Here is a 25,209-nt window from a genome sequence, read left to right as displayed (position 1 = left end):
GCACATAATGATTAAGAAAAGTTTCAGGCAAGTAAGCAGTAAACTTAAAATGCCTTTGTTCTGTGATTGTGTAAATGTATGTGTATCATAGGTTTTCTAAAGAAAAAGAAACACTTGAATGTTGCAAGCATGTGTGTGGGATGCTGCCTGAAAGAATGTTATCCTAGGGGTCTTCTGTTTGTGTTATTAAGAACTGCCTTTAAAATAAGAAGCAATAAAAATACAATATGTAAGAAACAATGGTTCTCCAGGGTGAAAGCAAGTTTCTCCATTCTCAGGAAGTGCAGATTACTGGTAAGGAATATTTAACTTGGTAAAGAGATGATATCAAGTTGTCTGATACTTTATCAACATTCATCTGAACTGGGCAGATGTATATTTTTAACAGTTTCTGACATAACATCTTTCTATCTGCTGTATCTAACAACATTCTCTGTTTGTAACACATGTGCTCGTAATCATTTCCTGATTTTGCACAGTAGCTACAACACACTTCTTGCTGACAAAACATCTCAAGTCCACATTTATCATGTACATTTAGTAGTAGGTCATGTCCACAGTCATCAAATCTAGTCCAAATATAAAAACATGCTTGTCCAAATACAAAAACATCCTCCGAGAACTCCCACCTTTCACATTTTGAGGATACAAGCCTTTGCATCATCAAAAAGAACACCTATGGAATTGAGAAATCTTGGTCCAAAGAGCTGATGCCACAAGTAGATTTAGATGATGTCAGGTTACCTGTTAAATGTCTGCTTCTGATAAATACAGTCTGGTCTTAAGGACAAGGGAAGCATGCCATTGGGTTTCTTTTTTTTTTTTAAGGGACAATACTAATCTGTCAAAAGAGTTTTTGACAATGAGAGGCTTTTATCTCAAAGCCACAAGCCTAACAAGCTCATCTGCATTACTTTCAAAATCCAAATAATGACATTTTAAAATGATAATCCACTTAGTTTTCTCTTTCTAAATCTTCTGGAATTGGTTAGCTGCTGCCTAATGTGATTCCAGAGCCTGTCTTCTGGTATACAAATACCACCCTATCTTCAGCTGCAAAGCTGTGATATCCAAGTTCAAAAGCAGTTTGAATAGACATCTTCAAGTAATAGGCCAAAATATAAGAAGTCTTATTTTCCAAACCTGAAATTAATGTTGGAAAGTAATGTTTTTCTCTTCACTAAGCTAATCCGTCTGCAGCACTCAACAGGAGGGAAAAAAATCATACTCAACCATAAAAACTGCAGTTAATTTAGCATATTTATATGTAATGGCGAAGGAAAATTATATTTCTTGTTTAAATATTATGATACTATTGCATCCTTCTTCCTCCTGAAGCTTATTATAAAATATCACTTTGGCATTTGTTTTTTTTTTTGGTTTTTTTTTTATATCTAGAACAAGAAACCCAAGCAGACTTTTGATGCAAAATATTCATTAAGTGTAACAGGTATTACATAAATACAACATTATGCAAAGCCATTACCTGCACATGGCAATGCTACAGACAGAGCCAAGCCTGAAGGCGTTGGTTTACACCTTTCTAAGAAGGGCATTCAAGACTCTTAATTTCATTTTGGACAAACTTAGTCTGAAGTTACTTTTAATTCAGTAACAAAATCTCACATTAATTTTAAAATCAGGTCTACTCACCTGTGGAATACGAAAGAGGCACTCTAACATGGTTCTTACAAAATATTGTTCCATGTTCTGTGAAAGACACCTTCACTCTACTACATCACCCACAGCTCCTGTTTTCAAGGAGTAGCATTGATACTCTCTTCTGTTCTGTGGCCTGAAGAACAGCCCCGTGCTTTGCCAGGCAGCATCATTTGTCACAGGGAACCCACAGCCAGAGAGAACCAAACCACAGAGGGAAAGCAGCAGCTGCCAAATCTCCCAGACCCAGCACAGTCCTGTACTCAATAAGGTTCACTGAGGGCTGAAGATACATTTTCTCCACTTCAAAATCAACATTCTGCCCCTTGAACCAAAAGCTTCACCTGAAGGCTTAAAACCGAGCATCTTATGTGGTTTGTTGCATCCAATTAAGAGCATTGCATTTCTGCTGCCACTGCTGCTCCACAGGCTGAACCAATGTCACCAGTCAGTAGGATTTTCGTAAGGTGATATCCTGGTTATGTTAAAATCTAAACTTAAAAGTGACGAAATCCCAAAGCAACTCTCAGCACTATGAATGGTAATGCCAAGACTGACAGTACTGAGCTCTCGGTTGCTGTTTGCTAGCTCGGGGTCACTAGGTGTCCCTGCTGCCACCTTCTCCTGTTCCCACACAGTCATGATCCCCACCCAGCTGCCAAGACAGCCACCATTTGCAGCAGCAACCTTACACCAATCTGGAGCAACCCCGTTTTTACAGACATCTCTAAGTGGCAGCAACTAAATGAACAGCACAAGCAACTGACTGCAGCACTTCTTAATCCTGTTACAAGCATCACTCAGAGTGCAGCATGAATTAACATTAATCAGCTCTTCAACAGCACTAACCTTATTGCTGCTACAGCAATTGTAGCAACAAAAAAAAACAACTTGCCTAGACCTTAGCAAATTGCCAAAATTGCTCAAACCTGCCATAAAGTTAAGAGTCTAGACGGATCTCACAGGCAGATATGAACAGCTCAATTCATCACATTAACATCATCAATTCATCATATTAATTGTTTTTATTTTAATGAAATATATCTCACAATAGTTTTATAATACTGGCTGATGAAATGTTTAAACTAGCTCTTAGTACCACCCAAGTGTTACTTCCTAGGCACTACCTTGGTTTCTTTGAGATCCTGTATTTCCATTATAAATAGCCCACGTTTAAGTTATTACAGACTCAAGTCAGTAAAATTGAGGTTCTTCAAGAATATTTATTTAGGGATTGACTATAGCCAAAGCAACAATATTCCAAAATCCATACTGCTAATTTTCTTACAATGCTATGACAGCTAATCAGTCCTAAGCTAATGCCAGATTTTAACTAAAACCCATGTTCATACACTCATCATCTGTAAGACAAATATGGTCTCTCAAGATCAAGAAGAAAATTCTAGTAGGAATCTGCTGAATCATTGCAGCTCTCTGAAACGTGTTCCACTTAGTGACCAGGTCCTCTGTTTTATTAGTGTCATTAATTTTTATTAGTTACTAATGAACTACAGTCATATTTTAAGTGATGACAAGTGCTAAACCAAAAGAAAAAAAAATTAAGAAATATGTATTTTGGAACAAGGGGATGAAAAAAAACCCAAACAAACACACTGAGAGCAGTTTTCCTCTCTTGTCAGATTCTGCTTAAGATGACTGCACCAGCCCAAAATCTCAAAATTTCATTGTTCTTTTTCATAACACCCAGTAATCTGGCAGCTCTCAAGATGAGAACTGGCATAACACATTCAGATTCAAGGAAAAGGAAAAATGAGACCTTATAACTGTGATGCCAACTTATTGTATAAAATTAAGCGATCAAAATCAACTTTTCTGAGAATTAAGACTTTAAGGCTTCTGTTTATAATGCCATGTTCAGACAGCCTCACAGTAATATATTTGCAAGACATTCCAGAACAAAACCTAAAATCAAGTCTCTAAAAACAAGACCAAGATTACGTAAATCCATTTTACGTGCCTGCAGTCAGACAAGAGTAGACTAAGGAGCCAATCTAATTAAATGGAGCTTTTTTTTTTCCTTACCAGAACAACTCAACCACATGGATATAGGAAGGACAGTAAGACAGGGAGTAACAAAGTTACCACACACCAGCTACACAACAGGTTTATGATGGTAACTTCCTGAGCTGTAATAACTAGTTATCAATTAAATCATTCACCAAGAATTACATGAAATTCTAATTATATAAAGAAGAAATGTCTTGTCTTGCTTTGCTTCACTTACCTTTTTTTTTATTTCATGCTTCAACAACTTTGTTTAGTTCTGATTATTCAAATATATGAAAAAATTTTTTCTTCTGATCTTCTCTATAGTGAATGCAAATACAGCATAAGAACGCACAGCAAATATTCTTCATGCCCAAAATATCCCCAAGAGGCAGGGACATCTTAGTATCATTCTGCATATGATGAACAGACATTAAGCTATAGATTTTCACTTTCATTTCCATTTGTGAAGGTAGCCATGTTATATTAATGGTTTTGTGTAATGTAAGCACACACACAAAGTACACAAATAAACATTTAATTAGTTTGTAAACACTAATAACAAGGTGAAAACTTAAGCATGCTTCCCATTTGCTTTGAAGAGGGAGTAAATTATGACCAAGTAAAAAATAGAGACAGCCTGTGCAGAAATACATGCAATACATACATAGCACTAATATCTAATAATATAAAGTAGCATTTTTACATTTTAAAAGTACAAATAGAATAAACCCTGTATCATTAAGCTCTTTAACAAAAGAGAGAAAAAAAATTGGGTGTTCTTAAAGATATCCTTAGTAACAACCAGGGAGTCAAACAAGCAAATGCTCTGGGCAGTTCTTTAAGAGGTTTACACCAGAAGTCAGTGCTGCCACTACTGATGTGAATTTAAGAGCTGTCTAATTTGGGATGTAATGTGCCAGAAAATAATTACCATAAACCAATTCCCTACCTATAATTCAATAAACTACTGTTACCAAGTGATAAGCCTTCACCACCTTCCCAAAGCTTACAGAGCTCTCACTTGGGATTCCCTGTGCGCTATGCAGTACGTGAGCAAACCTGATAAAACTGGGACGTGCACCAGATCTACTGGGCATGACACACAGAGCAAGTGTAGTCTGTTCCAGGCACACTATATAACCTAAAAGTAACAAGCTTAGTGCTGTCCAGTCTATTCTCTGAGCCTGGGGATGTTTTTTTGCCCAAGACCTGCAGGCATCAAATAATCTCAGACAAACAGCTGATTTCCTATAATGAAACTTCCAGATGACAAAAGAAGTTCAGATACACTCAGATATATGGTAGCTAAACCTCTGGATCAATCAGTTCATAAGTGAGAAACAGTGGAAAATAGTTTGAAAACATTATTTTGTAACATAAATTAAAAGGTTTTCCTATTCAGCTCTTCTGCCACTGATAACACAGCAGCAAGGTAAAATAATCTGGTTTAAGTCAGAGCTGACAAATCCAAAAAAGAAAACAGACTTGAAAATCTGTGTTATATGAGTGACAGACAATCATTTCAGATTAACTGTATGCTGCTTTGGAGTTGGCTTAGTTTGGGTTTCTTTGGGGTTTTTTTGAGCGATGGTGTGGGGACAGAAGGAGGGGTTGGTTGACTGTTTTTGAATTTTAAGCATACACTTTAACCATATCACTTGCTTAAATATGTAAATATATAACAAAGTATATACAGTAATTTCCCCAACAATTTATGACCTAACCATTCCCAGAAGCCTCTTTAGCTACCTTTTAAAATATATCACGTGGAACACAAGTGGTTAACTAATAAGAGGAAAGCCAATGTCTTTGCAAATCATTTGACGGGTGAAAGTATGGGTGTTAACATCTTTGAAATGGTCTTAATGCCTCTACTGACTGTAGGCAACAGGCTCATTACAGAGCCTCGGCAGCTTGACTCCTGAAACAACAAAGTGGGACTGCACAAGCCTGAACTTCTAAACTTTGGGGTAAAATGGTACGTTCAAGGGGGGAATATGTGGTAGGCAGTTCAGGTGTACCCTCCAAGCACCTCAGCAATGGGGAAAGGAAGAGGGCAACATGCAGCAGGGAGTTTGTGATAAAAGGAAGCTGTGGCCTCCAAAACCTCGAGAGAGAAAACCCCGCAGGTGTGTGACCCCAGAGGACTCTCCCTTTATTTAAGTGACGTTACAGGACTCTGTCTCGTTTTTGGAAACAAACCACGTGTTTTTGTGGATTTTCCTGTCAGTAACTATTTGGGACTAAAGGCATTTTTGCAGTTTGGGACAGGGTTAAGCACCCATGCCATGGGGATGTTGTGTCCACAACTTTCACTTTATTTGACCAGACAAACTAATCCTCTTCATACCAACACAGGAGATTAGTGCTTCAACAAAACCAACAAAATACCAACAGGAGTAAAACTGCCTGTATCCCCAGCACAAAACCAGTGATTTTGAAGAGTCAGTGAAAAGCACTTACCACACCAATTCCTTCAAAAGCAAATACTGCAGTCCCAAAGAACAGTGGGTATTTCTTCCAGCCAACCACAGGTGGCAGTTTCCGAGGATCCGCTAGATCCTGAAGAAAACAAAGCAAAACAGTGCATTAGCTCTTCCTACAATTTTGACTGATGCATTATAAAGAAAACTCACTACATGTTGACAGTGGTGTATATGTTGCTATTTACAATTCCTAGTTTTCCTGCCAAACCTAGTCCTTTATACACATTTATAGCCACCTTCCCACACAGAAACTTGCAGATGTATTTATTCTAGGTTCTATCACTGTCATCACATTTAAAGTATCACACTGGTGTGTATCAGGGAGTATGAATTAAAACAGAAGGGAAAATGCACATCTCAAATTTTATCTTCTGCAAACTTCTTAGTGTACTGCTCTTTCTAACCTGCTTTCATACTGCACAGATATTCTTCATAACCATAAGGGACATTAAAAAAACATCTCTTTAATACAAGCCAAAGTTCTGCAGAACAATTAATTACTATCTTAACCAGTTTTTTTTCATAATTTTTCCTGCTTCCTTGCCCAGTCTATACTCTTATTGCCTTTCTCCCCATGCTCCACTTCCCATTCATCAAAATATATATTTTCATTATCTTAAATTAAGATGCCTCAAATATGAGATAAGGCTGCCTTTCAGAAATTGTCAGTCAGTATCTATCTATCAGAAACCAACTGCCACATTCAACAAACATTACTTGCCACACTGAAAAAAAAACAGATAATAAACTTTTTTTATACTCACTCTAACAATATACTGGTAAATAATCACCAGGCTGACAGCCATGGACAGATTGGCAAGCAGCGAAAGCAAGGACAGGCTCTTAAGGTCACGAATGAAGACCAGGAGGACCAGGAATGGCAGGAAGCACAGCATGTATATTCGTAAATCAGTATTCCTTTTCTCAGAGGAGCTGCTAGTGACACTAACGTTCATGGGAGCAATTTTGCTTTCCAAGAACCCTTCATGGACCTTTATTAAAACAAACAAACAAAACAAACATGTTAAACAGTGGTAGCAGTGAGGAAAGGGTCACATTGCTGTTTTCCTACAGGGAAGTTTGTCTCTCTGCTCCACCTGGTGAGTGACAGGAATTTTGAGATCCCGGTACTCAGTGCAGAGGGGAAGACAAGACACTTCCAGCAAGTGTTTCATACTTAAGGCAAATGATGAGATGAGGGCTTGAAAGCATCATTACCTCACCACTGACTAAAGAGGAAATTCACACACGCAGTTTAGATCAGAGTCCTTTCAGAAAGGGAGAGTTTGGTAAACTGGAATCAAGCCAGACAGATCTGGGCCGAAATCTTAGGAGTTTGAATTTTCCTAGGGAGAGTAAGTGGGTTAGATGATAAAATGCTATTGCACCTGAGTTCAGTGCCTAACAACCTGATGCCTTCACCATGCACATCAGAGCAGCATACATACAAAATAATGTTAGAATATGAACATGCCTGTCTTCCATTTAATTAAAATGAATTTTTTTTCACTCTTCACTTTTTTATTAATGAACATTAACTCAACTTTAAAAACCATGAACTCAGAGAGAATTCTGAGTCCTGTATCTAATAAACTGATACAAATTAATGCCTATATATTAAAAGTAGTACACAATGTGAAGGTACATCAGGTTTTTTTTGAACATAACATTACAATAGCTGCATGTAGTGCAAATCAGAAGACTGAGTTTGGAACTATTCATGACTATCACTGCTTCTTTTGGGAAAAAGTCAGTGTGGCTGCAATTGCCAAAAATTTGTTTTGTGGAAATTTACACAGCCATCTGTGCTGTGCACACTACAATCAAAACATACAGAGCTGGTGGTTATTCTGCTTGTTGCAAAACAAGAACAGTTCAATTTGTTTTAGATCTCATCATGCTTAGGTTTCCCTTAGGTATCCTTTTCTTCTCTACCATTACATTCACCATCTTACAAATTAGCCTATGACTGTATTTAATCTGCTCATCCTGCATAAAGCCTTTGGCTTGATGGCTACAAAAATATACCTAGACAGTGAAAAAAAAAATCTTATAGCACAGAGAGAAACAAAAATGCTAAACTGATATATAACTGAAATAACTTGCTTGATTTCCATTGTTTCAAACAATCCACAAATTCAGAAAGAGGGGATTAACTTAAAACTATTCTGTCTGTAACCAAAAGCACTGTACTTTTTTTTTTCTCCCGCAGTAAAAAAGGAAAAGCTGAATGATACAATTCTGCAACTGCATGCTTCCCAGAAATCTCACTTTATATGAAAACATCACTGGTCATTATGGAAACACTGATGGTTTCTACCTTGCAAGAATCTAAAGTGTCACTTGCAAGACGTTTAACATCTGGTAGTTTTCATTAAGATCCTGTTTTTAGAAAGCTACAAAGTAGTTCTAATTACATTTAGAATTGAACTCACACAGCTACAATAACTTGACTTTGCCAAGCAGTAAGTCAAACACTTAACCAAATTACTTCCCTAATGCCACATGAAGTAAAGCTCTCTGTGGAAGTTTCCTGCTTTCCCACCATACTTAAAACAGAAATGCAGAACAAGCACTTTAGGCCTTTCACTTTAACAGGTCTTGTGTGTTTACTTGCTTGCATGCACATGCAGGTAGCCAGAGCTGCTCTGCACACAAGGACACATAAAAGAGCTTCTAAGAATCACAGAGTGATTTGAGCACATAAACCCTCTGCTACAATAAATATTTAGCCCAGCATGTCTTCAATTTTTACAAATAACTGTAGCCTGATGAGCTATTAGAAAAAATTAATAAAACATTTATTCCTCAAAAAACCCAAACCAAACAAAAAACTAGCAGGCAAGATACAGTTCAGGTTCTAAAATACATTTTTACAATACCACAATATAAATCAGCTTCTACTCAAACAATTTCAAGCATTCAAACACTTCAGTCTTCTCTTAAAGACAGAGGCATTCCCTCAGTACACATAAACCCCATTAGAAAGTGCCTGAAGTCAGAAATATTTTTTTCTTATTACCACCACAAATTCCAACTAAACATTCAGCTGGATTTTACTGGCTCATACCGTTGGTAAATGCAGTATACAATACTCTATAAAATTATATTCAAATTTTGGCCTACTGTGATAAGCCACCCTGATGATGTGTGTGATGAAATCACATCTCTACGTTGTGTTAGGTAACTGTGGTCATACAAAATAGCCTTTGTGTAATTATCTGCCTTTTACTTTCACAAGAGTACTGAGGGAAGCACAGAGAAAGAACATACTACAGCTACACACAAACTCTCCACAACCTCCATCAGGTGAATGGATACTGATGCACAATCAGCAAAACAGAGCTAACTAAAATTCTCAGACTGTGCCTCCCTGGCCCTACCTTCCAACCTCCCATTTGCACCTTTCAGAACGAGTTATATTCCTGCAATAAATCACAACACTATAACCTGCTTTACAGTACAGTAAGTGTGGTAACCCTTCTCCCTACATTGTTCCCTGCTCCAGAATTCCCTGGAAAAGGAAATGGAGGCCAAACAGATTCTCAAAAACTTCATGACTTGCAGGAGCCTGTAGCAGGAACTGTTTCTTGAAATGCAGTTTAAAGAAAGAAGTCAGGGTATCAAAGACAGTCTAGGTGGGAGAGGAAAAAAATTAAAAAGATACAAATGATGAAATTCTGAACTCCTCAGTACAGATTACTATTCTGCATTAACCAGATTTGCAGTCACAGCTGTCTGTAGTCTGAGATAGGAACTGCACCTACTTCTTCTATGTTTTTTTTTACAACTTTCTCTTGTCCTCCCATTTGATCTTACCAAGTACAGAACTTGACTTCATTTTCTAGACAAACCTTCTGCAGTCCCGGCTGCCCCCAAGACCTCCAAAATCCATTTCTTTTCCAAGCTGAACAAGCCCAGTTTCCCCAGCCCTCCCAGGATAAGTGCCTCAGCCCCAATCATTTCAGCAGGCTCTCCTAAACCCACTTCAGTCTGTCAATAGCATTCCAGTATTAAGGATACCAAAACTCAGCAGATATGGTCTAACAAATGGGTAGTAAAGGATGACAATCACTTCTCTCCATCTACCAGCAATTCTTCTGTTCATACAACCCAGAGTGCTGTTGCTTTCAGGGCGCATTGCTGGCTCTTCATCATGACCACTACCCCCTGAATCTGACCACACAAACAGCTGTATTTCCCCCACTGCAGCTAGTTGTCCGTTCATCCATCCATCCATCCCATAACAACCTTACTTGGATACAAGGATATTGTCAGAGACAGCCTGGAAAAACTTGCTAAATTCAAAGTGGCATCTAGTGCTTTTGCATCATGTACAAATTCAGACTCATGGACAGTTATACTGATAAAAATGCACAGGAGGACACAGTTTATTCCCTTTTGTGGACATATATACCTTTAAATCAACTTTGTATCAAGAGAGCAGCTTTAACACCACCAGTCAGAGCAGTACCACTTATGGGTTTAGGCAACACCAGAGAAAATATCCTGCAAAGGTGCATTTTGAGATGTGACAAAATAGGGATCCTATACATTAACTCAGAAGAGACACACATCAGATAAGATCCAGCAAGGGTTAATCTTATGGAAGCACTAAACAAATAGGCACAAGGCACTGACAGGTAGAAGAAAGTTGAGTTGGAAAGCAAAATGCAAAGCTATAGAAAGTAAGGATCACTACTCTCTCTCTTAAAATGGAGCAATGGCTGTGGGAGATCTGACAACAGAGTAGCAAAGGAAAAGCAAAGGAAAACTCTAATGAACATGAGATTATACTGACTTTTTCAGGCTAACATCATCATGACTTTGAAAGTACTTTCCTAAATTTTGCTTTGAGAAATTGATCAGACAACACTTAAAACTGTTCCAAAAGTACCAAAATACAAAACAGCAGGAAGAATTTTTGATTTTTAAACTTTTTCACGTGCTGTTTAGATCCATGCAAATCTACTGCTGATTGTGTTAGGATGGACTATGACACAGTTCCTATCTAACCTAGTCCCCTAAATATTAGAATTAATATTACCTCAGATTCCTATTCTGGACAATAATCACTTTCAATCCTCTGCTGCTCTCTGCTAGTGCATTACTGCATATGGCAGTCATGCTGAGCCAAGAACAGCCAATACTCCATGTAACTGTCTTTGTCCTGAACAAAGCAACGTGATCTGGTGTCAAACATTTCCCCAAACCACATAAGGAAATATCATTATGGTTTTAGAAAGGAAGCACATAGACACTGAAGTCACTAAGCACAGTGATGCCCCCAGACAAAAGATTTCATCAGGAGTTACTTCAGTTACTCAAGCATTAATTTACCATGCTGGTGTGATGTCCAAAAAAGTTTTTTTCACTCATTTACACAGCCCAAGCATAGCATTTACCAACTTCAGCTGAATACAAGATCAAACATTGTGCAAATATAGATATCAAGTTCCTTCTCCACTCAGAAAACTGATGCACAATTAGAGGTTGCAAAAAATTTAGTTGAAACAATGAAATGCTTCCTTCTGACAGGAACTATCTCAGAAGCAAGAAATAATTCCACGTCCTTAGTCTCTTCAACTGAGACCAGTGCTTCCTTGCCTGTATCCCAAACCACACTCTGTCACGCAATTTTACGGACTTTTCAACATCTAGTGACCTCAAAACAGCAGTCCTTGAACTCACTGGTTCCTCCTAATTTCTTCCTTACTTAGCTCAGAGCAACAGCCAGTGCAACACACAAGGCCAGATCTGGGACAAAATCAACACGTTATCACAGAGATAAAGATTGTACTATAATCCTGTAATTTTGCATGAACAGGCCAGATAAATGTTGCACAGCTAATTGAGTTCTGGCACTTCCCTGCAACTTAATACCATACTTTTCAGCATTTTTAACACATCCAGTTTTATGACTAAGCACAATTTTCAAAGTTTTGTGAGGTTTTTCCCTAAAAAATGGAAAAAACCCCAGCATTCCATCAGTAGCATTGTATGCTACTGATGGGTCATCTTTAGGGTGCTAAAGATCTAAAAAAATGCTCACAAAAAGCAAGAATGTGTTTTCATTTCTTAGCTTTATCAGCAAATAATGAAAGAGGACACTTTTTGCAGAGAACTCAGCAAACATTCATGAGAAAGCTGATAAATTCTCTTTCACTAAAAAGGGTGGTCAGGCATAGGAAGAAGTTCTCCAGGAAAGTCTTGGAATCACCACCCTTTTAAGTGTTCAAGAAATGTGTAGATGTGGCAATTGGGAACATGGTTTATTGATGAACATGGTAGTATTGGTTGATCTCGATAAAAATCTTTGCAAAACCAACCTCCATATTTCCATGACTCTATGAAATGCCAAGACTCTTGACACAGGGTCTTCTGCTGTCCAAGCAGGAAATGCAAAGCAACTATGGCATGAAAGGGGACCATGTTTTTTTGAGCACAGGTTCTTTTTTCTATTCCTGTGTGTTCCTTCCCTAGCCTTCCTGCAGTCAGCCATCAAGATTTTTGTTCCAGCTTTACTGTTCTTCTCCAGTCTGAAACACTTTTACCCATAAGCCTCTTATTACATCCTGACAGAGTTAACCAGAACTTTTGTTACCAGTCTGAATTTCTTTGGTGCTCCTGAAAAATATTTTTCCTTAGGGAAATCTTGATTTGCTATTCAATATAACTGAAAATAGGATCTTGCAGCACAGTGTCTGGGAAATGCTAATGTAAAATCTCAGTATAAGTTTCCACCAGTTTCAATGGGCTTAATTTGCACACACCAACTTGCAAATATGATCAGCAAAGTACAGATTATAACGCAGATGTATTGGTCAAGGTGTGCTATTAGTACTATTTTTACTATGCTTTTCCTTTATCTCAGTTCTCCCCTTTCTGCTCCCCCACTCCCTCTGTCCACCTTCCCCATCCTTTCCCTATCCCAAATCATTAGAGACTTAGGCTGTACCAATTTTTGTTCTTTGGTGCCCTCTACAGGACTGATTTCTGCAATAGAACGTTGCCAGGAAGAAACAAACCAGAGTTCTCCCTCACAGAAGAGCAAGCACAGGGCAGTCCAAATCAAGTACATTTGGAAGTGGAACTTCAGAATTGCTAATGACTTTAATTCACCCATCCATCGGGTCCATGTTATAGGTCTCTGCAGCTGCTGCTTTTGCAGCAGATGTCCTGTAACAGCTTTTAAATTTTTCCTTAGGAAAGCAAAAAGTTTCCTGAAAAACATTTCAGGGTTTTTTTCCCAAATCTACAAAAGCCAAGGTCAGCAAGTATTCTGTCTCATCTTTCACCTAAGGCCACAGCATATACATAACCAGCTGATCAGGTAAGTATTTGATAAGAAAGGCTTTAATTTAAACTTACATTACAAAGCATGCATTAAAGATCTCATTTCAGAAGGCCAGCAAAATGACATCAGATAATATTTTTAGCTTTAGAGACAGATTCTGAAGGTAGGAGTGTAGTTTTAAAGGCTGTTGGTTTTTTGCCCCTCACAACATACAAATTACAGAGTATCCAACTTCCAAATACACAAATTTGCCTAATTCTGACAGATCTTCATCCACAGTACTTGGAACACTTCTTAAACACTATATAAATACTCATGCACAAGGGGATGAAAAACCCAAACTATCTTCTATGTGCTAACTGCCAAAGGGGACACCCTTCTTCCCAATTAAATTAAGGTAAGCTATGCCAAGACACCTTTTGCCTACCTTAGGGTAGAGTAAGAATCCATATGGACAATTAATACTCAGAAACCTACCACACCTTATTCCTCACTTCACTACTCACAGGAGCATACATAGAATCAGAGAGCTACAGAAAAGTTTGGGTTGGAAAAGACTCCCCAAGATCACCGAGTCCAACCTTTGACCAATCATCACCTTGTCAACTACACCATGGCACTGTGTGCCTTGTCCAGTTGTTTCTTGAACCCCTCCAGGACTTCACCACCACCCCACCTAGTCTGTTCCAATGCTTAACAAACCATTGCATGAAGAAATTCTACCTGATGTCCAACCTGAACCTTCCCTGGCACAACTTCAGGCTGTGTCCTTTCATCCTGTCACTGGCTGACTGAGAGAAAACAACCCCCACCTGGCTACACCCTCCTGTCAGGCAGTTGCAGTGAGTAATGAGGTCATTCCTGAGCCTCCTTCTCTCCATGTTTAACACCCCCAGCTCCCTCAGTCCCTCCTCATATGACTTACTCTCTAGTCTCTTCCACAGCTTCGCTGCCCTTGCCTGGACTCACTCCAGCATCTCAATGTCTTTCTTGAAGTGAGGGGCCCAGACCTGGACACAGAACTCAAGGTGCTGACTCACAAGTGCTTTTATGGATACAGGCCCAGATTCAGACTCATTAAGCTTTATGACAACTGACTAACCATAGTTTCCTGAGCAGGAAACACAGCAGAGCACATTGGTAGTGTCCTGGAAGTGTAAAAAGAAGAGAGAGCACCACAAGCTCAACATGCTTGTGTTTGAGCATCCATCCTGTGCTAGCTGACCCTCCATGGACCATGAGCTCAGACACACAAACTGCTGACTGCAACTGCCAAGTGTGCCCCGAGGAAGGACCAACACCCAGCAGGACCCCATCAACAGGATTCCCCTATGAGAAAGAGCCTGGAAGGACTGGAGGGCAAGAGACAAAGAAGGTAAATGAAAGCAGGAGCAGTGTCACAAAAGCGCCAGGCACGGTTTTGTTTGCTTTTGTCAGTGGATGGCAGTAGGGAAGAAAAGGGGTAGCTGGGTTTTATTAAAAGGTTTGGGGTTGCTTACAATGTGTAAAGGTGTTTGTGGTTGTGGGGATCCATTTGCAATGTTTAGTTGACTTCAGCAACTTCAGGCATAAAACTTGAAAGAAAGAGATGTGATCAAATGCAAAGCATTCACAGAAGAGCAAAAACAATTTTAAGATTACATCATGTCTCCCCTCTCTTAGATAGAGGGGAGAGAGGATAAAAATATTTAAAAATATAAAAGGTGTCCACAAATAGAAAAGAATAAATTACTTATAGCTAGAACACGAAAAAAAAAAGAACTTACAATATCAGTAAGAAATCTGAAGCTTCTATAAAGAAGCAGCTGTCTAACAGATAAAGAAAGCATTGGAAGTGACTACTGAGGAAGCTGTAGAAATGTCAATGTCAGGCATTTTTTGGAACAAAAATCAGGATTCATTTAGATACAGTGGATTCTGTGAATAGAAGGGACTAAACAAGAACCAAAAAAAAATTCCAGTTATGCGAAAAGGATAAAATATGCCCAGGGGTTTGGAGAGAAAAAAAAGGGAGTCAGCAGAAAGCCTAGCAAAAAAAATATTTCTGGGACAACTGGCTCCTATACCATTTTATGCCTTATTTTCCATCATTTCCACAATTAATTTTTAAACTCAACAAACAAGTCAGAAGGAAATAAACACTTTCACAAGAGCTGAATTTAGTTTACCTTGCCCACTGCCCCTTTTAACCAAAACCTTTATAGGAAATAAAAGTGAGGGAAAATGAATCTAAACCCATAAGTGCTTTCATATGGCAGCATTACTCACTTGTTTCACGTTTTCTGCCAAGAACACAACATAAACGCCACAAAATCCCAGCTGTGTTATCACTAGGAAAAAGTCCACAATATACCTGAGGAAGATAAAGCAAAACATACATTATATTTAAGATCCAAACAATTATCCCATTGCTACCTAATATTGCTGCTCCTTTTTAGAGTAGTCAAATGCTAGACTCAAATGCCACATCAATCTCACAAGCAGTGCAGCGCAGGTTCCTCCTCTGTCAAAACAGGGTGGTGATCACTGAAAGAACACTGTGGCTCAGACTGTTTTTGAAAAAAGTGATACACAATGGTGGCCTGAAGACAGACTGTAATGAAATTCTGCTAGAGTCAAGAACAGAGCAGAGATCTGTCCCAGAGAATGGATTTGTGGCAGCACAGAGTCTCTGGAGACCCCATTTGAGGCTTGTAACTCTTTGGTGCAATAAAAAATTATATATCAGAATATTTAAAAAATCTATCAGAATTATATATAATCATATATCAGAACAAACCAAGTTTCCCTCTAATTGAGCTCTACTCCATCCCTATGAAGTCATCACAATACATCCTAAAACACCAGCCCACTAGCAAGATGCTGCATCCTTGAAAGTAACAGGAATATAAAAAATTCTTCCAAAAGTGAGGTAAAAACCATTTTAAATTAAGGCTGAGCAACATGTGTGTTTCAGATTCACAATTTCACTACTGTGCAGTCACACCATAATCTCTACAAACAGCAACAGATGGCAAAGAAAAAAAATGTGCTTTTTTTGTAAAAGAGGGATAAAATATTTAACAGACACAACAAGCCATTTATATCGTCATGTCATTCTTGCAAAAACAGTAAATATTTCTTCATTATTTGTATGTTGTATTTAAACAGGAACCAAAGAATTGTTTTGCTACCTCTCAGAATACATACATTAAAGTAATTATCACTTGCAGTGTCAACCTGCAATGCAGAGAAATGTTGGGAAAAGAGTATGAAAACTTAAACTACTTCACTGCATTAGACAACACAGAATGCATTTCTGGTTATAACACATTTCTTCATATATTACTAAACAGAATTCATTTTCTTCAGAGCTCTTGTAAAACTGAAAATTGATATACCTAATAAAGTCAGACATCCCATCTCACTACTACCAGCTGGCAGGAGGAAATAACAAATAACACTGCATAAGAGCATTTTTAAGGAAGGTAAAATCTTAGTAAAATAGACATCTCCTAATCATTCCAAGTGTAGCCATTAACTTTTAAAAATTAATTTACTCAATTAAATTCTAGTTGAAACTTACCGGCCCCAAGAAGCTCGTTTCTGAAGAGCAGTCAGGGGCCCCACTTCCATTGCACAGCTGACTGTATCACTATATCCTAGGGAGGACTTCTTCATCCTGAAATAAAAAAGTGAAGAAATAATAGAGTTACCAGAAACTATGATGACCCAGAACCCTACTTTGACAATACTGTTGGTCTTCCATGATTATAACAGGTTGTCACCTGTGGTACCACACTGCTGCTGAATTTCAGAGGTACGGTTTGGGCTCCTTTACTGCAGGAAGGGCTATTTAGCACTCTGCAACAGGAGAAACGCAGTGTTGCTTCCCCACAGTTCGACAGTATTAAATGCATTTCTTAAAAAACAAGGGTTTTTTCTGATAAGCTACTCTAAAATCATATTCTTATTATACGAGCTTAAGAAATTAATTTCAAATCTAAAAGTCACAAAGAACTTAAACAGAATTCAACTCTTGTTGCATAAACAGTTAATCACAATTGATTCAATGATGTCATTTCAGTCATCAACTTTAAAGACCATTCAAAACTACACAGGAAAAATTCAGGAATGACAGTTCATAGTACAATATCATATTAATCTGGTAAAATAGATTTCCCAGCTACAGGGACATGAACAGTTTTGTGATTCTACTCAGTTCAAAAGTTCATTGCATTCTGAAACATGAGACCCTCCCACTGCTTCTCTTTAACACTTGACAGTACAATAAAAATGTTTAATGAAAGTCACTATTAATCAAAATACTGTGTCAGTCAAATCTGAGTAACTGCTTGCCCACAGTACTGCACGTCTCACTTGGAGGAATATTTATCTGCTCAATAGCATCATTTTAACACATTCCTTCAGCACTACAAATTCAAAGAATCAAGCTGCCCCAATTCAGAGCATAGCTATCATTACTAGGCACACACTAAGAATTTGAGAAGAAGATTCTAAACTGACAGAAGAAACTGCTACAGGACCAGAGTATTTTTTAGACCAAAAATCACAAAAAAAAGAGGAATTTAAAAAAATTACTTCAAACTCAGCAACTGAATAAGTAGTTCCACATTTACCTCTGACATAGAGAGTGGCTGCAACGTACCAAGATGTGCATACAGTGAACAGATATAACTCCTATCAACACAAGGCTGATTGGTCCAACCTGGTATGGAAAAAAAAAAAGGGATGACACAGGAGATACAAAAATTTTGGCAATGTCAAATAAGAAGCATTGAGTTTTTCAGGACATATATCTGTAAATTATTCTAGATTATTTTTCTAGTCTATGAAAAAAGAATTCTTACCACAATGCCAGCGTTTTTTATTGCAAGAGGAAGACCAAGAAGCCCAGTTCCGATGTTCCCCTTGAGGAGGTGAGTCAGTGTTTGTACAAACCTGAGGATAAAATGTCACATTAGAAGTACACATGGATGGGGTAGAGGGCAAAAACAAAACCTCACCTTTTCTCTATAATAAAATGGTAAGTTTCAAGTTAAAATTTATATTGGTCCAGCTACTTTAAAGGAAGTGCAACACATTCAAATAATGTTTTTATTCATCCTTACACATGAGCACCCTCCAATAGAACACTCAAGTCTGATCTTCAGTTCTTTACTCCAGCTTGTGAGATGTTAATTTCACAGCAATTTCATAGTTTTTTTGCCTCAGAGTCAAAATTACTAAGTTTTATCAATGTTATTTTAAAACCTGTAACATTCAAAACAATCATCAGCTGCAAATCACAATTCTGTCAGCCAAAGCTTTATCCAAAGGAAAAAAAAACCCAAAACATTTACAAGCTTTTCTAATTAAACTTTCAAAACAGATATATCTCCAAAGTCTCTTGAAGTCTTTTTTAAATAGTGCATGGACTTGGAGCAGCTGAATCACTTTACAAATAGGAACCCTGAAATATTTTACAGCCACTACATTGTCAGCTTCAAAAGAAGTGAAAACCTACACAAAATGGGCTGCTTTTTGAGAGAATTATGCGAAGTCCTTATGTATAACCACAAAATTGTTCTGCACGTGCAAGGACACCCTTTCAGAGTTCAGAAAACTGCTCATAAGAAACAAGCCAGAGGCAAGAAATCTGAACAAGCTGATGCTTAAGATTACACATACGTAATGCCTTCTTCATTATCAAGCTGGTAGTGTGCCTTAACTGGCAGGAAAGTATTTTCATGCTCTTCATCTGAGATGCCATCTGAGTCTTCTTCATCAATTAAAGGCTTCATTACTTCCATGCCTGTACAACAGAGTTAACACTACATTAGCATTAGAAAGAAGCTTACAGTTCTGAAGTAAGACATGATTCAAACTTCCCATATGACAAGGTTTTAACATGTTCCTAAATACAAAGATTATTTTTGCACAGGATATTTTCTCTCTTTAAAGTGGCACACCATCAGATCACAAAGGTAGTCCTTTAAGAATAGATTCAGATATACTGAAGCATTCCCCTCATCTTTCAAGTAATTTTTTTTTTTCCCAACACAAGCTATTTTTCTTCTGACAAGTCATGTCTCCATGCTTAAAGCCATCTAGTCATCTCATCTAGGATTACTGCTATCACTGTGCCACTGCCCCATTCACCCACTTTCTAAGAAATGGCTTAAATTAGACTCAAGAATATCCATTTCCAATATGCACAGTAAGGCTGGGAGTTCACTGTTCCTATTCTAATGTAATAATGCATTTGAGAATAAATTCCATTAGAAATTTTAAAACACAGGCTACAGCAACATCATCAATTCACATTATATAACTATACAGGTTCCTCTGAAATACTGCATTATATAAAACATTCCAAGAATGCTATCTGGTCTCTATCCTAGCCATAAAAATGCTACTGAATTGCTTCTTTTCCTCACCATTCCTCCTTCATCCCATGACTGCTGTACAGTTTTGGCCTAAATACGTGAACCCATTAACAGTAGTGGTACTGAGATATTAATGGGAGGTTTGGATCACTCGACTTTCTAAGCATGAGTTTTCATTTGATAATCGATCTCTACTGTTGGAATACTGCGGCTGTGTCCCACAGTCCATACCCACAGTGACATCCAGGTTTGTGTAACACCCACATCTAATGGGTCCAAACTTGTAGTCTACAGCACATGAGATGAAAAAGCTTGAGTTTTTCATACTTGGATCTAGCTTGAAATTAATTATTCTGGAACATCCACAGTCACTGCCAGAAAACTGACACTGAATACCCCCACATTTACTTTGATTCCTTCCTACAAAGGTCCAGTATGTGCAATTTAAATAAAATCTCAAACTGCAGCACCAGAACAGCACATGCATGTCATACCTGAAGACAGAGATGAAGTTGTCTTATTGCTCTCACAAAGCACATGGTACACAGCACACCTCAGCCAACATTAGGTCCATGCTCCACCAAACTGTCCTGGCTGCACCCAAACACACTATGAATAATCCAACCCACTGCACAGCCATGGAACTCCCTGAAAATTTTGCATTATCATCATTCAGCACAACTAAAAATAAGGAAATTCATTTCTGCACACCCTTTTGTTTTCACTTAGACAAAGCACCAGCCAATTTTTAGCCCTGTCCTTCCATCACCCAATATGAATTTCTTTTTTCCTTGTTCCACCACTAAAATCTTTTCAGATCAAATGCTGTCTTCTGATTGTCTTTAACAGTTAATTAAACTGACATTGTTTCTACTTTCTTCTGTGAACACCCATGCAAGCAGGGTGCCAAAAAGCTCTGCAGGTACTGCTACTATCAACTAAGGCAACACAAATTCCATTTCATCTTCTCCCAGCATTATCACTGCAATGGTGAAACTAATTCCTTAAGCCACTGGAGAGATTCATTACAGCCACACATCACACTATAATCATGCATAAATGTCAACACTGTATCCTCAAAGACCCAAATTTCAATCATTAATCGGCCCCAAGTAACACACACAGATTAAATCCCTAGTGTTAAAATTGTTACAAGTACTATTCCCAATTTTGTGTCTTTACATGTACTTCTCTATCCCCTAGAATTTGCCAGCATCTTGCCAACACTTATGGACATACTGCCAAGAAAGCTATGAACTGCTACTAAATTTACTTAATTCTCAAGCTTTTCGAGTACACTGAAGAAATCCTCTGGTTCAAAAGTCCACCAAAGAAATTAATTTTCACCAAGAACTTTCGTTAATTTTTCTATATTGCTCAAGCAATTAACTCTGCCAAATTTAATTGAACCACTCAGCACCACAGGGGATAAAACTGATCTCCATCATTTTCGTTTTATGGAAGAAACAGTGACAAAAGCAGTTTGCCAGGCAGGCATAGCAAGCTAAAGGAGATATTAAAAATAAAAGCCAAGTACAATCTTCTAATGTTCCTTTGGAGAAGGTCACGCCCCAGACAAATTCATGTCTAAAACCCCTTTTCCAAATCCAGTTTTAGTACTATGGTCTGATTTTCATTTGCTTGGGGTTTTTTTTTTTCCCTTCAGGTTTTTGAAGTCAGTGTCAGCAAATGGAATGAACTGGATTTGACATGCAAGCATATAAAGATTTGGGGGACAGGACATAGCATACCATTGTTTGCATCAGCTGGTTTTACTCATTTATGGGAGAGGGAACACACAAGTCTTGTTGGAGCAACACTTCACACGTATATTAAGTGCTCAGCAAAAAGCAGTGGGCAGAGGAGGTCTTGCACATACTTCACTGCTCAGTCAGCCTCTACACAAGAACATGCCCACAGGGCCAGAAACACTGCCCAAGATTCACAAACTGTGAACTGTGTTTATTAAACTGAGGGTGATCCAATGCCACTGTAATTGGGATAAAGATTCAATTTAGCAAGCAGCTGTTTTGACTGCTCCATAAAAGAGAAAATCAGCACCGCATCATCTTTACACCAGCCTAAAATGCAGGTTTATGCTAATATCTTCCCACAGGGTATGAAAAGTCATATTCATGATCCTGGGGGCATACCCAGAGCTTCTGTCACCAGGGCTGGCTGCTCTTATGGGACAAAGTTAGTGACTGAATTATGAACAAGCAGACACATTCAAGGAGCCTTCAGCGCACTGTTAACACAGAAGAAACATTTATATCTGGCAGCAGGCACACCTGTGACAACAGGAGAGGCTCAGTGTTCCCAGCAACTGCATTCAGTTGCCAGATGATCCACGCATGACCTCTGTGCTGAGGAGAAGCCTTTCAATTCAGCATTCAGAACCAGGGCACTCAAGATAAATTTAATTACAAAGAAAACATTGTGACTAATTATTTTCAAAGTAATGCTCAGTTACTCCCTCAACCACAGAAGGAAATAGCTGTTCAGATATTTAGGTACTTTAGCCTACAAATAACCCTCCCAACACTTCTCCAGAAGAAATCTAACTGTACAGTACAGCTTTGTCCACAAAGCACACATGATCAGATAAGTCACATGCTCCCACCACCTCCAAAGAAATTACAGAGCAAGACAAAGTGACTATGAATGGCACTGCCAGAGGCATGCTAGCCCAGATGGATAAATCTTTGTAAATTTTCCTAGCTCAAGGGGGAAGTAACATAACCCCATTAAACCATACACAAGCCAGCTCCTTTTTTACTTTCCACTACAGCTACTCCTGTTGAATATGAGACATAAAAATAAACAAAGAAAACGCTCAAAAGAAAATATATTATTCAGTTTGAAAATTGAAAAGGAAAATCTCATCTGGTTTAAAAATTACTACTAAATACTAATAATTACATTTTCTAAAATAGTAAAAGTGAGCATCAGCTTTTGTTGTGTTTGTCAAGAACTCCAAGCTATGTTTCGTGCACTTATTTGCATCCCTTTTTATTTCTCTTTGGAAAATAAATCTCCGATCATTTATTTCTCTCCATTACAGACTGCAGCTTAATAAAGTAGATTTATTCAGCTTTGTGGTAGACTGTATTAATCTTGAGAATGGTTATTTTTAAGCAAATGTTGAAAGTCAACAACACCTCACAATAAGCAGGAGGAACTGTTTGCTTTTGTGTCGTAACTGTCGGATCCAGAAGGCTCATAAAATGGGCACACTTGCAGTTATTAAACCAAATGCACACAGGTCTGCATAGCTACTGCACCCTTACAGAGGAGCAATTTTACCCCAACACACAATGGGTCATTTCTCTGGACAGACACTGGTCTTAAATAATGCACTACCCTATCTAGACCAAGCCACGCATATCTACAATTAATATGCTCTTAAATGACAAAGCATTGGCAAGACTTCAGCTTCATTATGTATTCAATAGCACTGAACCATGCAAAAGATTTTGGAATTCATATCAGGTGTGGAACTGCACTTATAAACAGTTAATACCACAGAAAATACAGTTTCTATGGGTTCTGACAGGAAAAACTGTCCCATGTGTGAACTTCTGGGGGAAAAAAAAGCTCTAAAATTTCTTTCAGTAACGTTTACTCCAAAGTAATAATCTCTTGATGCAAAGATGGATCAGCCTTGGGGACAACAAAATTTTAAGCACGTCTTCCAAGACCTATCATTGCCACTGGACAGGATAAAATCTGCAGATTACAGTGGAACTGTAATCCTCAGATTCCCTCAGCACTGGGAACAACGATGACTGGGGGACTGAAGCATCTTTATTCTGAAGAAAGGCTGTGGGAGCTGGGCTTGTCCAGCCTCAAGAAGAGGCAGCTTAGAGGAGACCTCACCAATACAGGTAAGTATTTAAAGAGGATGGAGGCTCTGCTCAGTGGTGCCAACCACCAGCACACGAGTCAATGGGCAGAAACTGATGCACAGGAAGATCCCGCTGAACACAAGGAAGAGTTTCTTTATAGAGTGGGTGACTGTGCCCCAGAGAGTCTGTGGATTGCTCCTCTCTAGAAACACTCAAAAACCATTCAGAGGCAATCCTGTGCCATGAGCTGTAGAACAGCCCTGCTTGAGCAGGGAGGCTGGACCACATGAACCCACTGTGGTCCCTTCCACCCTGACCCACCCTGTGATTCTGGAAACACAGTTCTGGGATGAGATTTTCCATGTGTCCAGCCCAGCCACAACTGCACTTTATAACTAAACCTACTACGTGCTAACTCGTCCACCCATGGGCAGAAAAACTAAGAGATGAACATCTACGTAGAAAGACTAATATGCTGTAAACGCGATAAATACAATACCGCTAACACAGGAACACACATACACCCCGGGAAACCCCAACCCAGTCCTCCATGGCAGATAAATGCATCACCTAGCGATGCAAAGAGAACCTATTTCCTCCTACGGAGCTCGTGACTTCACCAAGAAACCGAGCGCCAGCCAGGTGCGACTGAAGCCCCGGGGGAGCGGCCCCTGCCGCCCCGCAGAGCCCCCGGCTGCGCTGCCCTCAGCCCGCCCGGCCCCGCTGCCGCGGACCCGGCCCCGGACACCCAGCCCTCGCCTCCGCCTCCGCGGCCCCGGCGAGGCGGAGACACCGCAGCACAGCGCCCACCCCCACTCCAGGTGGCATGGTTCATCCCGCCCGCCTCGGTGCGCCGAGCACCGCAGCGCATCCCCGCTGGGCCGAACCACCTCTCCTGAAGCGGAGGGGGAGTAGGGACCGGCCGGCCGGTCCCGGCACTCACGCCCCCTCCTCCCCGCCCCGCAGCCAGCCGCCATCCCGCCGCCGCCGAGCAGCACGGCTCGGGTCGCCTCACCCAGCTCCTCCCTGCCCGCGCCGGCCATCGCCCCACCGGGCTCCGCTCGCCCTTCCGCCGATGTGGAGCCGGCCGGCGCGGCGCATGCGCCCGGCGGGCGCGAACCATGGAGGGCGGCGGGCAGGCGGGCCCTGCGCGGGCTGAGGGAGGCGGTGCCGGCTCCTGCTGCGGGCCCGCCGCCTTCCTCGGCGTCCTGCCCCGGCAGCGGCCCCGCGGCTGCTCCCGCCCATAGAATCCTGGAGTATGTCAACTTGGAAGGGACCCATAAGGATCTTCAACGCCCTGCTGCACGTAGGAGCACGCAAAGCTAAAGCGCGTGACTCAGAGCACTGTGCAGACGCTCCTTAACCGTGACATCGTTGTCATCCTTAGGGATGCTCCAGACTTTGCTGCGGCCCCAGCTGTGGTGCCCCATAAAGCCGTGCCCCTCGGCAGGGCTGGGGAGCCCGGCTTTGGATGTGGCCCTGCAAGGCCTGAGCCGTAACTAATCGGCAAAGACTGCAAACAGGGATGGGTGTGAAGAGTT

General features: G+C 39.7%; 1 protein-coding gene across 1 annotated transcript in view; it reads right to left on the bottom strand.

The window, feature by feature from the left end:
• The window catches only part of SLC36A4 (solute carrier family 36 member 4), an 83,472-nt gene extending 58,681 nt beyond the window's left edge, over nucleotides 1–24,791 (bottom strand). Inside the window, 9 exon segments of the mRNA XM_041487421.1 lie at nucleotides 6,133–6,231; nucleotides 6,920–7,147; nucleotides 15,721–15,805; nucleotides 17,018–17,113; nucleotides 18,072–18,160; nucleotides 18,303–18,393; nucleotides 19,123–19,246; nucleotides 24,684–24,767; nucleotides 24,770–24,791. Of these exon segments, the coding sequence (XP_041343355.1) occupies nucleotides 6,133–6,231; nucleotides 6,920–7,147; nucleotides 15,721–15,805; nucleotides 17,018–17,113; nucleotides 18,072–18,160; nucleotides 18,303–18,393; nucleotides 19,123–19,246; nucleotides 24,684–24,767; nucleotides 24,770–24,791 (918 nt within the window).
• Between the last annotated feature and the right edge of the window lie 418 nt (nucleotides 24,792–25,209).

Source organism: Pyrgilauda ruficollis, unplaced genomic scaffold (assembly GCF_017590135.1).
Source record: "Pyrgilauda ruficollis isolate IOZ18807 unplaced genomic scaffold, ASM1759013v1 scaffold8, whole genome shotgun sequence".
NCBI lineage: Eukaryota > Metazoa > Chordata > Aves > Passeriformes > Passeridae > Pyrgilauda > Pyrgilauda ruficollis.
The sequence above is the reverse complement of the archived record's forward strand: the minus strand, read 5'-3'. Positions and strand labels throughout refer to the sequence as shown.